At 46.5% G+C, this 16,834-nt stretch overlaps 1 protein-coding gene across 1 annotated transcript; it reads right to left on the bottom strand.

Moving 5' to 3' along the window:
* Positions 1–14,215: 14,215 nt before the first annotated feature.
* Positions 14,216–16,591, bottom strand: LOC142000765 (forkhead box protein D4-like 5). Its single transcript, XM_074975302.1, has one exon. It carries the CDS (start codon positions 16,589–16,591, stop codon positions 15,857–15,859), a length of 735 nt encoding a protein of 244 aa, XP_074831403.1. The 3' UTR covers positions 14,216–15,856.
* Positions 16,592–16,834: the final 243 nt, after the last annotated feature.

The following is a 16,834-nucleotide window of genomic DNA, read 5'->3' on the forward strand; positions in this document are numbered from 1 at the left end:
CCAGAGAGCCCCAGAGAGGGGAAATCCAGAAGCCTGAAGGGAAATGCTTCTCACAAACCTATATAGACTCAAGGGGTTTTTGTGTTAAAATTAAAAAGGGCGAAAAAACAAACAAACAGGGCTGCGGTACGGTAAGGGCTCACGGATCCCCAGCAGCACGGGTTATTAATACAATTCCTGGCAGACCCCGGGCCAGAAATGGACTGAATGAGCGGCAAAACTAAGAAGAGGGAGCAGAGCCCCAGAACTTGGCGTCTCACGCCCACTCCTGAGAGATCTTCATGGCTGCTCGGTGAGACCCAAGTCCTCGGACCATGCATAGTCCATAGTGGACGCTGGGAACTCCACTGGGGCAAGGTGGAAGGGAACTGTGCTGCCATGACTCCACCCTCTGCTCTCCACAGATACAGGTGTCCAGTGACCCTATCCTGCATAGAGAAGAAATAGCGAGCGACTGTACGAGTGTGGGGGGCCACCTGCAAAGCTGGAGCCTCTACTTCTAGGAGTCCGATGGCAGCTCCCTCCCCACTCCCTTTGAATCCCCTTGCTTTTCCCTCTTTCACTGGTAAGCGTGGTCTCTCCTGGGCTTCCTCTCTCTCCCCTTCTGTTACAAGCCTTCCCTTGGGCTGCCAGCCATTCCACTCCCACTATCATCTCCTCGCCCCCGCAGCTGTTCACTGCTCCAGATGTTCTAGGCTAGATTGTAAGAAGTGACTAAGGATTTGGGGCACCCAAAATCACCAATTGCGCTCTAAAACCTTGGTCTCTGTATAGTGACCATGGGACATGGTAGCTCCTGCCATAACAAGTGCCATCCCCAGCACAGACTGTGCTGTTCCACTATGCAGCACCCTGCTCTTCCCCCGGTGCTGCTGCTCTTCACTGCCATTGTGTCTGTTCTTTAGTCCTTTCCGTAGTTCAGCCCTCCTCCAACACTCTAGCTGGCCATTTATGGGGTTAACGGTTGGATGAGAAACTGCCAGCTACAGCCCTGTGACCCACCCCTCTAGAAGCTAGCCATAAAGGGGCAGGATCTGGCACTCAACTAGAACTTCCAAAAGTTGCATTTGCCATAGGTCACACTCCTGTGGCCATGGAGGACCTGAAATGCACTCCACTCAGAGGCCACTCTTCTTCCTTGTCAATACTGAGCACTTTCCTTTATCCCCAATGTGCTGGATTTGTAGCTTAAAATGCCTACCGAGGATCTGCAGCAAACCACAGCACCTTCCATGAAATCAAGTGGGGTAACAGCCTTTGGCTCCTTTAGTACAGCCATTTAATTACTGAGCGGCTCTCTCCTTCCCTCTCACCTAGTCGTGTGCACCCACCGAAGATGGAAGGCGAATCCTCTTGCCCTGTGGCCCCTCAGAATTCAGAGATCACCAGAGATTTCTGAGAGGAGGGAGAGGCCTCTATTCTGAGGAAGTCATCATTGTTCACGGCCTTATCATTTCACCATTGTACATGACACAGAGATTAAGGAGTGGGGAGAAGGGAACTGAACAGCTAGGGACAAAAAGTCAGTGTGGGTGGGAAAGCCAAACAATCCACTGCACAGACCAACAGCCAACATCAATGATCCTTAAAAAGAAAAGGAGTACTTGTGGCACCTTAGAGACTAACCAATTTATTTGAGCATAAGCTTTCGTGAGCTACAGCTCACTTCATTGGATGCATACTTTGTGGAAAGTATAGAAGATCTTTTTATTTATCGTGTAGCTCACGAAAGCTTATGCTCAGATCTTCTATACTTTCCACAGTATGCATCCGATGAAGTGAGCTGTAGCTCACGAAAGCTTATGCTCAAATAAATTGGTTAGTCTCTAAGGCGCCACAAGTACTCCTTTTCTTTTTGCGAATACAGACTAACACGGCTGTTACTCTGAAACCTATCAATGATCCTTATTTATACAGTTGCTCAAAGGGTTGCCAGCTTCTTCGCTTTATTGCCATGACCAGCTGCTTCTATTTTTACACTGTACAATTAACTGGATAAAGTAGGAGCAATAGAAACAATATCACAAGGAGCTCAGTGATGCTGAAGGGAAACATGCTGGCCTTGTGCCTCTGCAGACCCAGGCTCCAATTCTGATAAGGTTGCAGGAAGAATGCATTCGATGATCTCAGCCTAACCTTTATTGGACAACTGGGTTCATAGCATGAAGCCACCAAACAACCTAGTACAGTTCAGAATGATTGACAGCTTCTACTCAAGACGATGGTAGTTGGCAGTGTTGCAGGTCAAGACTCAGGTGCATTGGCAGAGCTGGGGGCGGGGGGGCATCAGTGTAGCACCTCTCTGCACTATGCCTGACTTCAGTGGAAGTCACCCTGCTGGGTTTTGTGGGTTGCAAGTCTCTTGTACACACACACGAGGGTAGAGTTGTGCAATGCAAAAGCAGAATGCTTGTAACAGTGCAGGTGTCCCTCACTGCCACAATTTCTCAGGTACTCATTTTGCATGTTACTAAACTCAGCATGGGTGACAGACGCTGTCTGGTAGAAGAGGGAAAGAGACAAGAGAAGAGAGGCTACCAGAGCAGCACTGCAGGATCAGTTTGGATCCCAGATCCATACAGCCTTCATCAGATCTCATGAGTCATGCAAAATTGCATGCACATGTACCAGCATCTGCACTTTACGAGTGCAAATACCTGCATGCATGCTTTTAAAAAATCCTAACACCTGTACGCATAGAATTGTTGGGCTTTGCACCTGCAAAAACCCCTTTGCCCTACTGGGTGTTGTGGGTAGAAAGTCTCTTACACATGCAAGTGTAGAATTGTTCAAGTGCACACACAGGGTGGGTACACTACAGCTGGGGTACATATGTGAAAACACAAATGGCAACGAGGGGACAAAACATGCCCTGAATGCAAACCTGACGCTCACACAGTTTAAACTGCTGCTAGACCTGCCATGCAAAATCCACACTTGTTCTTCTTGCACAGAGAGCACCCCCCGGTGTAGCTAAGTGGGAAAAAAGCTGTCTGTGTCATCCTATTCTAATCCCTAGTGGGGGAAATGCAACTAACCATTTCTGGATTTGTTTTTAAAGGTCTTCATATTGCTCACACAGGGGGCTGTGGCTGAGGACAGACACAGCTTGGTTTATCTGCAGGACTGACAACAATAATGGCAATTATTTTATTTTCTTAAGATGATACAGACCTGAAGAGATCAGCATTTAAACAGAAACATACAGGGACACAGATGCAGGAGGAGGAGGAGATTTACCAACAAAAAACTCACAGCTTTAACAGGAATATAAAACCCACCGAGGATGGCCCCAAATACTCCTGAACAGCTAGACCAGCTTCAGGCCAGCCTCCCAGGCTTTGACAAAGCCAGTATTCCCATGGCAGGCATGGAGAACGACAATACTTGGCAACCCTATAAAAGACCTCGGCATAAAAGGATCTAATTGCTCACTGATGGGGCATGCCTCTTTCCTCACCACCTGGGAAGTGGGACAGACCGACTGAAGCATGAGAAACACCAGAGGAGACAGTGGAAGGTCCAGTCCTTGGCATTAACCTCTGCACTACGGCGTCCATAACCCCAGCATCATGACCGCAGGGCCCGAGTCACATGAGCCCTGATTAGGGATACAGTGGGTGCCATTTCTGTTGGCTGGTCCATACACATATCCAAGCACCTTAATTGAAATTAATTTAACCCAGCCTAGCCGAATCCATCACAAAGATCTCGGGACCAGGTCCTGAGACAGGGTCAGCAACAGAGGATTCTCATTTATCTGTAGCTCAGTAACAACAACAGATATGGTTTCCGAGCTCTTCTTCCACAGGATGAGGGACCCACGCCCCACGATTTTCAGAACCTCCCTCGAGATAAGATTTGCTTACAACTGTAGGGATGAAGTGAGCTGTAGCTCACAAAAGCTCATGCTCAAATAAATTGGTTAGTCTCTAAGGTGCCACAAGTACTCCTTTTCTTTTTGCAAATACAGACTAACATGGCTGTTTCTCTGAAACCTATCCAAATAGCGCAATGCAAAGGCACCATCTAGTGGAGATAGGCAGTAAAGCACCCACGAGCTGAAAAAGTCTTCACTCTAGTGACCATTCTCTTAGCTTAGACATGCCCAGCTGCTTTTAGCATCATCAGTGAGAGTGACAAGCACATAATGAAGAACAGACCCCGCCCCCCCGCCCCCATCCTCCTTCCCATGTTCCCTCAAGCTTGTTACCTCTGTGTATTTCGCACAGAGATGAAAATGAGCCTCAAGGGCCCACTCTGAACTTGTCCTAAATTTGGGTGTTTTGGGTGGGGTCCACCTATAATTTTGCTCCATTATTGCTGTGTCTTGATGGGTGATGGGATGTATTCATTCATTGTTTTTGAAAGGTATTGTGAACTGGGATGTAACTCACAATTTGACATTCAGACACACACTGATCAATCCGCAGTACCACCAGAATTTCCTGTCATACAGGATTTCCATGACAAGGCCTGTCCGAAAGAACTCACACGTGTCTGGTACTCAATGTATTCACCTTGGGATCGTTGAGCGGACCCTGATGGGATTCAAACCTGTGATGTTCCAGGGATTCAGGGAATTCCAGCTCAATGAAATACAGCCACAGTAAGAGGGAGAAGAGGGGGGGAGTATTTGTAAGGAGATACCAGTTAGCTTTCAACTTGCAACTATCCCGCCCTGCAACCAGTATCTCTCTCAATATCAAGCCAAAAGCATCGCATACATGGGCAGACGAAAGTGGTTAGCAAGACAGAGGAGATCTCAGTTGTGTATTCAACCCAATATGCAGTTATTGGATGTAAGGCTGGTCAAAAATTTTCTGTTGAAACTGTTTTTTAATGGAAAATTGGAGGGGGTGGGTTGACTAAAGGAACTAGACAGTGAAAAGTGTTGACTTCCTGCAAAAAAATAAAATTGATTTTTCATTGAAAAAAGTTAATTCCCAAAACCCAAAATGTTTCTATTTGGATACAAGGTCACTGTGTCTTCTGGGAGCTGTAGTTCAGTTGTCTCATATCCCCAGTCTCTTCGATGGACTCTCATTCTCTCCCAGCCAGATTACATCTCGTCATGCACATGGCCAGAGACTCCCATGATGCACCACCTGTCCTCACCAGCCAGGGCTCCCATGCACCAATCAGGAAGCCCACAGGAACATCTGAACTACAACTCCCATGAGGCACTCCGTTGGCATTTTGGAATCAAAATATTTTGGGTTAGGGTTTTTTCCCCCCCACCGAAAAACACCTTTTCAGTGGAAAGACACCTCCATTTTCTGACCAGCCCTACCTGGGTGTCTGATGAATAGCTACGGCGCTTTCATGGCAGTGTTAGTCTCCCCTTTCCAGGGTAACTGATCACCTGCAGAAAGAATGTTCCCATGCTGCTGTAAAGGCCATGACCATGCCAGTGAGATGTACTTACTAAGAGTAAAAGCCATGAACATCATGGAGGTGGAGAAGCGGGGTCCCCCTTCTATATATTTCTCCTGCTCTTTTGTCATCTGCTCCCACCTCGAGTCCAGACACAAGCACTGTATCTACCCAGCGGAGGAGACTCAAAGACCATTCCTGATATACTCAACGCCTATTGCCTCCCTCTGCCCCCACTCCCCCCAGACCACACGTCAGTAGAGCTTGCCTGGGTCTCCCCTGGGGTGGCTAGCTTTCCACTCTAAGCCACTGGACACCCTGTGGCACAAAGCCTAGGGCTAGATCCTCCCCTCTGATAGGAAATCCATGTGCTCAAAAGGGAAGGATGTTACGGACTGGAAGGAGAGGGAGCACCTCATGCTGCTCCCTAGTGTCTCCCTGTGGCCAACTGTGGGAACAGTACTGTACCCAACTAAGGCTGGCCAGAAAAGAAGAATTCTGTTTTGCAAAATATTTCAGGGGTTTGTCATTTGGTTCTATTCTGATGTGGAATGAAACCAAGAACTTCCAAAAAATTTCATGGGGCGGGGGGGGGGGGGCAACACACAGAGAAAGAGATGCACACCTGGGATGTGTATGCTTTAGCCACCAGGTTACTGGCTAGTCTAGAGTGGGTTTTTCTCTCTGGTTTTGACCAGAAATCCCATTCTAGACCTGAGAAACCTTCCCAAGGAAAGTTTCATCAAGAGGGTTTAATAGGGATGCTCTGCTTGATTCAGAGCAGGGACCTGAACCTAGCGCTTCCAGATCCCAGGTCAGTGCCCCTCTCTCTAGCCCAATGAATATTTATTCATAAAAAGTGGAACAGTTCCAGCAGGTGAGAGTTAAAGAAAGAGACAGACTCTATAGCCCAGTGGTTAGGGCATTCATGAGGGATGTAGGAGACCCAAGTTCATCCTGTTCATAAAAACTGATACGTTTGTGTGAAGTTTTGGTTTCAACAAAATCAGCATTTTCAGACAAGAAAACATTTTGTCAAAAAGCTGCCAACAAGCTCTATGCCCAACCTTCCTCCGAGCGGGAAAGCTGCCTCCATGTTGGTCTTGACAGAGCGCGTGCATTGGGAGGAGGGTAAGAGGAGATCCTGCCCTTCAAAAACTCGTCCAGCAAGACGGTCTTTTGTTTTATCAGTTACTGAGGCTTGATAGATGAACATCAAATGTTTCCCATTGGACTTTGAGCACCTTTTCTCTAGGGCTGTTTCCAGGATAAACCCTGCAATAATGGTTAAAATTATGAGATAGTTAAGTGAAGAGGAGGAGACCAGTGCTTCCTGTCAAAGTGTTCCTTGGCCGATAAAGCTTCCCAAAGCCAAGGTAAATCAGCTTAAGTACCCAAAACAAGACTTAACCCTCTGTGCAGCCACAACTCTGAGGGGTCCATTTACCATATTCTGATCCCTTCCTGCTACCTTCATTACTGGGAAATTCACACCCTTTGCCAGTTTCATTTTACGCAGCTTTGTAATTGTTCCCCTCCAGCGAGGGTCAGTATTTCACTCTTAACATCTGCTCCCTTTCATCCAATGCACAAAGGCACCAAATCGAACGACAGTGAGTATAGTCCTGGGAAAGGTCCCCGAGTCTTGGCCCTGATGACTGAAATCTCCTGTTTGTCCACACAGCAGCTACAGTGCAGCCAGCAGCAGCACAAGCTTCCCCTGTACTTCCTCAACCCTGAGCCGGGATGGGTTAGAACGGATGACCTGTAGTTGCCTGTCACCAATGTTCCGATCCATTCATACATCCCTCTGCCCCCACCATACATTTAAAAGGTAGCTTTATCGCGCACACCATCCCAAGGATTTTCTCTCTTCAGAGCAGCATTGCTCAGGGATAAGGAAAAAAACCTGACATTAAGACTGGACAGTCCACTCAGTCTCCCATTGCTGTGTTTTGGGATTTATCCTCCTCCTTAATTTTGTATTTCCTGGGCTTTTTAAAGCGATCATCATACAAACAGACTTTCTGAGATTTAATTAAACACAAATATTGCCACACATGTTAAGCATGCTTAGTGCAGATGGGTCCACTGCAACCACTAAATAAAACAAAGATTGAAGCAGTATTCAGATATTATCAGCTCACAGCTTCCTTTTCCTAGACAGAGAACACTTTGTGGAGAAAAACAATAGGACCTGGAATGTTGTCGTTGTGAAGATTATTATAGAGACAAGAATTGCTGTTTACTTATCATTATAATTAAATCCAGACACCTAAATTAAAAGCTAAAACTGCTCCTTGGAAAACATGATGAGTGTTGTTGGTTTTTTTAATTATCCCTTTCAAAGCCAGAATTTACTATAAGGGACAATTCCAGAAAGAATCTCTTTCAGATGAGAGATTGGCAAATCTTTGAAAGGTGTCAGACACATGAAGAGAAGCGTTAAGGGAATGAACAATAAGCCAGGGCCCAGATTTTCAAAAATGACTGATTTTGCATACCTCACAACATTTCCAGTGGCTAAAGTACCCAGGCTAAAGTGGTCCTGCCCCTGGAGGTGGGAGGTCCTGAGGTGGGGGACTGAGTGCTGTTCCCTGGAAGTAGGACACCCCGGGGGATTGGGTGCTGCCCTGCCCCCAGGCAGTGGGAGACTTGTGGGGGTAGGGAAGTCGCAGAGTGACACCCCACCCCCCACACACACACACCTTGCAGCGGCAGCTCCTATCCCGCAGGGCTGGCTGAGCTTGGCTTCCTGCTCCGGATGTCGTGACCTGACTCCTGGGATTGCAGTGCTGCTCAGGTTTGGCCTGGCCCACTCTTTAGCCACTTGAAACATTGGGAGGCATGCAAAATCATAGTCACGGAAGCTGCTGCTTCAGCTGAACAGAGAGTTTGGGGAGTCCAAGTGGGACAGTCCCACAAAAGCCAGGGCTGTTAGGAGATCTGGGTTTTGGGTGCCCAACTTAAACCATCTTAAAAAGAGTATGATTTTCAGAATCAGCCTCTTGTAACGTGTCTCAGGTCAGATACCCACATTCACTGGTCACTTTTGAAATCTGGGCCCAGGTCTAGCTAAACATGTATACCATGCTCCTCACTGTAGTAGTGAAGCGTCTGAAGTTTCAAAGTCACTCCAAATTCATCTCTGGAAGCTGGAACAAGAGATATTTAAAAAAATATTCATAACTACAGTATTAGCGTCAGAAAGAGCGACTCTCTCTCTTCCTAAATGCAGGATTGTTCCATGCTTTGTCCAGCCTAAGTGTGAGTAATTTACTTGGATTATAAGGATCTTGGGACAGGAACTGATGCCTTTTTCTGTGTTTGTACAGTACCTAGCACAGTGGGGCACTGGCCCAAGACTGGAGCCCCTCGGTGCTACTGTAATACAAACAACAACCAGGCATGCAAATCTAACAGCTCCCTTTCTAAAGCCGCTGTATAGTAGTTTAACTATCGTTAGAAAATATTTCTTGATGTCCAGTCTAAACTGTTTTACTTTATTCCATCCCATTATAGATTGTGGTCAGTTTCCCATTCTTGTCCTTTTTAACCAAGCTATATATATTTAATTCTTATAATGCCTCCTCCACTCTGTGTCTTCGTTGCTTCTCTTATTATCCTTTCTAACTGGCCTATGAGCTTGGGGTTCAAGCACAGGACTAAGACTTGGAAGACCCGGATTCTCCTCCCAGATATACCAGGCTCCTCATGTGACCATTAGCAAGTCACCTGCCATCTCCGTGGCTCAGTTTCTCCATCCGTAAAAGGGAAACCTATCTCACAGTGGTGCAGGAGGCTTAAATTGTTGATGCTTGTGCAATGTATTGAGATCCTTGGATAAAAACAACTACATAATGGCTGGATTGTAACTATAGTTAGGTGTTCCAAAATTACAAATAAAATTCCACATAGGGGCTTAGCAACGCTGAATAGAGGAGGACTATCACCTCTGATTTTCAATTAGATGCTTCTCTGTATATAGCTCAAGGTGGCTAAAAAGCTGATTCTATTAATACTTTATGGGCTCATATCCAACGTGCTGGTCACAGTTACAAGCCTACTCTACAACAGAAAAGCTGACCAATATAACTATACAGGTATAGCTATACTGGCAAACTCTCCTAGTGTAGATGCAGCTTCTACTGGCAAAAGAGGGTTTTTCCTGGTGTAGCCCATACCAGGTTCCCGGGGGGGGCGGGGGGGAAGCTCTACCAGCAAAGCACTCCCCCGCCCATATTAGGGCATCCACACTTGGGCTTTTGCCAGTATAGGCATGTCATTAAAAGATCACCCCCTGCCCTCAGTACACTATTAAACTGGCCATAATTTTGAATGTCAACCTGGCCATCCACAGGGGTCTTTCGGCATTAGTTCTGACGACTCCCTTCCATTCCCCCACCCCAGCATACTCTGGCTCCTGCCTATCAGGCAGCACCTCCTCTCTATGTACTGTTGCAACTGCTGAGATCCGCTAAGGTGCTGGAGCTAAGAACCCATCGATTAAAGTCTGGGGGACAATTGTAGAGTATTCTCAGCAGGGGGCAGCAACTCTAGCATTCACTTATTCCACTGGTAAGACGATCACGTTCTGTTGGCCTTACAGGAGTCATGGAAGGCCTCTCTCTTCTCAGGGTTTTTCTTTAGAAGATAATAACAAAGAGGAGGTTGGTTTCTACTGTCTTTTTTTTTTTTTGGGGGGGGGGGGGGAAGAGGAGAGAGAGAGAGTTGGTTAATCACAAAAGCTGTGTCCTCCTCCCTTTCAAATCTACAACATTTGCCTTGAGCTTGTAAAAACTGGGCCTGTTTAATCCATTAAAGCGAATCAATTCAACACCGCTGTGTGTGATTGTTTGTGGCTAAACTTAGGAGGTTACATTTTTCCAGATTAAAACTCATTTTATGAGTTTCTGCCAAATTTTTACAGTTTCTCTGAATCACCCTGTACTTCCTTCTTTGCTCCCCTTGGAGTCTGCATCACCTCCTAGCTTGAGACCATCTGTGAATTTAATTAACGTGCTAGTTACTTCCATCCACATCATTTACAATCTAACATAGATGTTCAAGCATAACACAATGCTTACCCCTAGGAGGCTCTACAAGTCACCTCACCCCAATTAGATGCAGTGCCATCTAAAAACTATCTTCATTAGGCATCAAAGATCCCTTCACCCCATTCAAATATGTAAAATGGGCGGGTATGTGTTCGTTCCAGCAAATTATTTTTTCTTTGCTTGGTCTCTCATAACAACATCTTGACACTTTGTCCCAGAAACTGGTAACTGCATGGTATTCAGTTGTCATCATCAATGTTCTGATGCTCACGCAGAGCAATACCACAAAACCCCTGAGGTTATCAAAACAAAGCAGAGAAGACAGACAATGGAGCACATATTCCAGACTATACAGTCTAATTGCCTGACTAAAGAATTTCCATCTCACCCCTAGGATTTGCTGTGAGATTTCAGATATAAGGTTTATGGCCTGATTTTCAAAGTTGCAGAGCGCCTGCAGTTCCCATTGACTTCACTGGGAGCTGGGTTTGTTCAGTGCCTCTAAAAACGTGGGCACTAATCACTTGGCTTTTTCTGCCTTTAAAGCCCATGAGCGTGCTCATGGCCGATCTCCCCATGCTGCCTGTTTTCTTAAATGCAGGAAGCTGGATAACTTCTTACACACAGAGCAATACTTGTGACTTGAGTTTGCATGTTTCATGCTTTGTTTGATTCACTCTAGGATACTCTACTGCTGAATAGCAAAGGTCAAAGTATAAGCTCAATAGAGACAAACACCCTTTCAGTTCCTTAGTAATGAACCTGAGAGCCATCACGACTCTAAAATAAGTCTGTTAGACGGTTTTCCTTACCCAACAGAAACTACCGTATGTGACTCCAGCTACAGGGTGTTGGGATTTAAATTCGTGAAATGCAAAGGAAGCTGCATATATTGGGGTCAGTGGACATAGGTACAGCAATTCCTATAATTAGGAAAATAGAGACCCTTCCCCTCTCCACCACAGGGTAGAGCCAGGACCAAGAATGAAGCCAAGCCTAGGAATAAGACCACATCACCATACTAATGAAAACCCGCTCTTCCCTCGTAGATAGAAAATGGTGGGTGGATGACTTACAGGACTGAAAATACAAATCAGAGTCACCACAAAGTCACAGGCTTGAATGAAAACCCATGCAAGTAGCAACTGAAAGCTGTTACTGCTTTTACTGCTGAAAGCTGTTACTGTGGCTGGTCAGTTACCTGTGTTCAAGGAGTTGATGGTCTCAGTCCAGCTACCATGTGGACTGCATAGTTAAAACCAACAGGGAAACTGGACCATTTTTTGCAGTCTTAAGAGAGAAGCTAAGGGCAATGGCAATGAACACAGGTGGAACAGTGTGGAGACACTTGCACAGCTGATGCCGTGTTTGTTTTGTGCATGGGAGGGAGGCTTTCAGTCTTCAGCACCTCCCACAAGCACCAAAATTTAAAAAAGTAGAACATTTTAGGAACCAGAGATAAACACCCTGTACCCTGCCCCACATTGATGATGCAGGAGGCGCACTGATGGCATCTAAGGAGTTCCATCTGACCCCCTTTGGCTAGCATGTGGTAATAAAACGAGGCTTTCCATAGGGTAGGAAGTGAGCCAGAGAGAAGGTCAGGGGACCCTTGAGGGACACACAAAAAATACTTCCTCCCCCCTCCCACGGGTTAGAGCATTACTATCTAATGCTTTCATGTGCACCAAACATCTAACTACTGCCAAGAATAAAGCACTTTTTCACCATCAGCTGAAATATCCAACTGCTAGGGGTTGGTGTTATTTGGTGGCCTTCTCATACCAGCATGTCTGTGGTGACCCCATCAGTTTCTGCACAATTTTTGTTTAACACTAAAAAAAAATTGTTCTCTCATTATTTGTATTGCAGTAGCACCTAGGAGGCCCACTTATAGACCAGGACCACATTGTGCTAGGGACTGTACGAACAAAGACAGTCCTGCCCTAGAGAGTTTGCAATCTAAGACTTTCCTAGTGTGGCTGCAAAGAAAAGTTTCTGAATGTGAACTAAATATGAACTGGTGTGTTTATCTTCTTGAGTCTGCAGACAGACCAAAAGAATAACTATAGATGAAAGGTATGAACTATGCCTTTCATCACACTGGTGGTATTGGCTCTGAAGCCATGTGACAATATTGAAATGTCACCATTTCACTATGGTTTCTTTTAGCAGAAGCATTCCTCTTCTCTGCGATTGCATTCACATTTTGGGATTACAGGAAGAGCAGAGTAGAGTATGACCACTACCTTCCCCCTGCCCTCCCCTCCCCCAAGAATCATACCCCTGCCAACAGTTTACAAGCTCAGACCCTAACTGCCCATTCAGGCCAGATCACTGAAAAATTAAACAAAACAATTCACCACCCTATTTAAATGGAATTCATTATTTTCAAAGTTCTTCTACCTAGTTTTGAAAGGCTAACGCCCATTCTGATGGGAGCTGGAATGTTATAGATGCCAACAGCAGGAGAGCTGGATCAGTCTTGTACATTTCACCTGTGGCTGCCCACCAGTAACTGCAAGTCCTGCATTGGGTTTTTCCCTCATTTGAAGACAGACATTCTGATACAAGGAAAGGAAACACACTATCTAACAAGTCCTGACCTCTGTAATAAAGCACAAAGCTGATCAGTTGTCTCCTTTTACTACGGTAATTTTTGAAAGGTTTATTTCTCCCCCACTCGTAGACACAGTCATACATATTATAACATATATCAAATATATGCATAAGGCAGCAAATGTTAAAAGAACATGAACTACCATTATTAACTTCTTTTTGCTTGGTGATAACTTTCTGAAAAGATCTCCTATGGGGCTAAACTTTTCATCCCTGCTTCCAGCCTAAGGTTTTTATTTAATATATTTTATAATTCATATGTATTTCATACAGAGAGAGAGAGAGTATAGATATAAATCTGAGGAAAGACCATTCAAAGATTTTTGAGTTATGAGAGGGGGGAAAAAAACCCAAATTTCCTTTTTCAGTTTAAAAAACACATGTGCGTGCACACACACACACACACACACACTCATGTATCTCACAGATAACTCAAAAGTGGCTGGGGAAAAAAAATTCCATCTTGGCAGAGGCTCCAGTAACACACTGTATTTATCTCGGGTCTCTACAGTTTATTTTACTCCTTTGGCTACCTCTTCTATAGTCTATCTTTTGTCTTCCATTAACTTCTAGGGGAGTCTAAAGCCTGGTCTATACTTAAAAATTGGATTGACCTACCTAAGCTACTCAGGGCTGTGACAATTTTGCATCCTGAGCACCGTCCGCAGTTAGGTCGACCTAGTCCCCCCCTCCCCCGGGGAAATGCAGCTAGGTCAGTAGAAGGGTTCTTCTATCTGCCTAGCTACCACATCTCAAAAAAGTAGATTAACTACAGTGAGGGAAAAGCTCCTTCCATGGAATTATCCACTGTAAAATTCCAGAATTATTTCTTTGTAGCTTTTTTTCTGCATTTAATACCCGAAGTTCAACTATAATCAGCAGGTGGTTTGTTGAACAATATATTAGGGTTCACATTAAAGCAACAGTGGAAAATTACTTATTTATCTGAAAATCTTAATACTGCAACAAATGGATATTTCTTATATAGGCTTGCTTCACCAATGGATAGTCCCATAACTAAAATCTACTAAGGTTGCTAAAATTTTGTTTGTGTTGTATTATGGAAGTTATGAAGAACAACAACTTCAAAACTACTTTAAAGATTAAATATTAGAACTCTGGGGTTTGGGTGACACATTCTTTTAAATCGAGGGGAGGGGGGAAGTCAACACAGTATTAAAAATAGTTTAAATAAAGCCATATTTTTTATAAAGTAACAAATATTTATTGAAACAAGTCTCAAAATGTAACACACCAGAAAATGCTGCTATGCATATTGATAGTATCTCAACCATTCATTTCTATAACAAACCGCGATTTCGACTAGAAATACTATTTGCGTTTAGAATCTTTTTTTGACAGGAAAAGAGCTGAAGCCACTCCTGAAATTCAAACAACAAAAGGACCGTTGCATTGCCATTATAACCCTGTTCACAATAACTATACTAACAAGGAACAGTATATAAAATGCCTGACTTCACTTCAACCAAAATAGTTTCTCTTTAAATATAAAAACGTAAGGATTACAACATTTATCCCAAGAGTCTTTGGTATTTAGCATCTTTTTAAAAAATAAAGTTATTCCTTTACATAATGCTTTAAAAAAAAAAAGTTCAGAAATCGAGTTTTGAAGGACATTTGCAAAAAGTATTTTCCAGAAAGTAACTACATTTCACTTTTTAAAATGATAGCACATTACTTTCAGTCCCCAAAACAATTTTTCAGACTTAACAAAACTGAAATATCAGTTCATCAACTTCTCTTGCTTACAGATAACAGCCCAAGGTCAGGCATTTCCAGTTTCACTAGTACCACTGAATTTAACACAATAAAAGAAATAATGGTTATGCAGTGGAGAATTCACGTTTCTTAGGAGCCACCGGAAAGAGTGAAACAAGGCAGCATACTTTAAATCCCTTCAATAATCCAAAAAAATATAGACAGGTTTTTAATTCCTAACAGATGTACCAACCACCGTTTTCAAATATATTGTCCTTGATGCTTCTTCAGTAACTGCGTATTTTAAAGCGGCTTTCACGAATAAAAGTCTCTGAAAATGTTAACACTATTCTGACTTAAACAACACATTATACCACTTCTACAATAACTGTGTAACAGGAAACTAGCCTGAAACTCTTCATTCTTTCCTTGGATCAAGAAAGTTTTGACCCCAAATTCAACGGTTATTTAAAATACTTTGCAAACAGGGAATTTCTAAAATATTAGGGTCTAGTTTTGCAGAACAAATAACGTCCTCTAGGATCCTCTGCCCGGAGAAGAATCAGTCTGGAGAGAATTAGAGCTGCAGGGTGAATTTCCGGAGCCCTGATATTGCTAGTGAAACGCACAACTCACTGTATTCATTCGGACTTCAAAGTTAATGCTTGTGTTTGCATTTATAATGTGGTACTGTCCCAGTTCCTCCCCTTTTCAAAACAAGGGAAGTACAGGCTCACTTCCAAAGTCCATTCCGATGTGGCTCCTCTTCTCAGAACGGCGGTTCCCCTTTCAACCGAATTTGCACCCCCTTCTTTCAGCGAGGCTCCCCAAAAGCCTTTCAACGACTCCTCTTCAGAGGCAGCGCGCATCGAACCTCGCCTGCCCGTTACTGCGTTAACACGGGAGGGGTCCCCGTGATCAATCCGAGCGCAGCCCGGCGCTCCCCGGAACGCTCAGAGTAGAAGCGGAGAACACGGGGTTGTTTGGGCTCCGATGCCGATCTCGCGGGGAGAGGGAAAGGCCGAGGCACCTCTCAGGGTCCGGGCGCAGCACCCAGGGCCCTCTCCCGTCCGATGGCCAAGGAGTCAAAGGTCTATGCCGGCGGGCAAGGCGCCGTAGGGTCTCTCCTGCTCCCCCCAGTACCGCATGAAGGGCAGCTCCGGGGGCTGCTGGTAAGGGCAGCCGGACCCCCCTGCGGCAGGGCTCAGCGGCGGATGCGCCACCGCCCCGGGCAGCAGCAGCCGCGGGCAGGGGCCGTAGCCGCCCAGGGGCGCCGGGCACGGGGCGGGGCGGCCGCTGCTGAGCGGGCAGCCCGGCGGGGCTGGCCCCAGGGACGCCCAGGCGCCGCCCAGCAGGTAGGCGGCCGGGGGGCTCTGGCGGGGCAGGTAGGCGGGCGGCTCCGGGCCGGCGGGGGCCGGGCCGGGCCCAGCCGGGGCGGCCCGCTGGGGTCTCTGCGCCCGCCGCCGGCGCCGGTAGTTGCCCTGCTGGAACATGTCGTGGAAAGCCGGGTCCAGGGTCCAGTCGCTGCCCTTGCGCTCGGCGCCCCGCGGCCGGGGCAGCTTGAGGAAGCAGGCGTTGAGGCTGAGGTTGTGGCGGATGCTGTTCTGCCAGCCCTTCTGGCCCAGCCGGTAGTAGGGGAAGCGCCCGGCGATGGACTGGTAGATGCCGCTCAGCGGCAGCCGCTGCCCCGGGCTCTCCCGGATGGCCATGGCGATCAGCGCCACGTACGAGTAAGGGGGCTTCTGCGGGGCGGCCTCCCCCGCGCCCTGCCCGGCTCCCGCCGGCGGGGGGCCCAGCGCTCCGGACCCCGCGCCTTCCATGGCGCCGGCGCACGGCGCTGGAGGAGAGGAGGGGAGGGGGCCGGGGGTGTCCCGGCGGCGCGGGTCGCTTCTGGGTCCCAGGCCCTGGGCTCCCTGCGCTCCCCCCTCTCGGGCTCCTGTCTGCTCCCGGAGCCGGCCCCGTGCGCTCTGCCCGCACTTGTGCCCTGGCCGGGGGGCCGCCCCCCGGCTGTCAGAGCTCCCGGCGGGTGTTTAGGGTCACGGCCAGGTCACGCCTTTGCTGAC

The sequence above is a fragment of the Natator depressus genome, chromosome 18 (genome assembly GCF_965152275.1).
Source record: "Natator depressus isolate rNatDep1 chromosome 18, rNatDep2.hap1, whole genome shotgun sequence".
NCBI lineage: Eukaryota > Metazoa > Chordata > Testudines > Cheloniidae > Natator > Natator depressus.

What these genes read in the sequence shown, in the direction of transcription:
- LOC142000765 (XM_074975302.1), bottom strand. Translation starts at nt 16,591, where the DNA reads ATGGAAGGCGCGGGGTCCGGAGCGCTGGGCCCCCCGCCGGCGGGAGCC.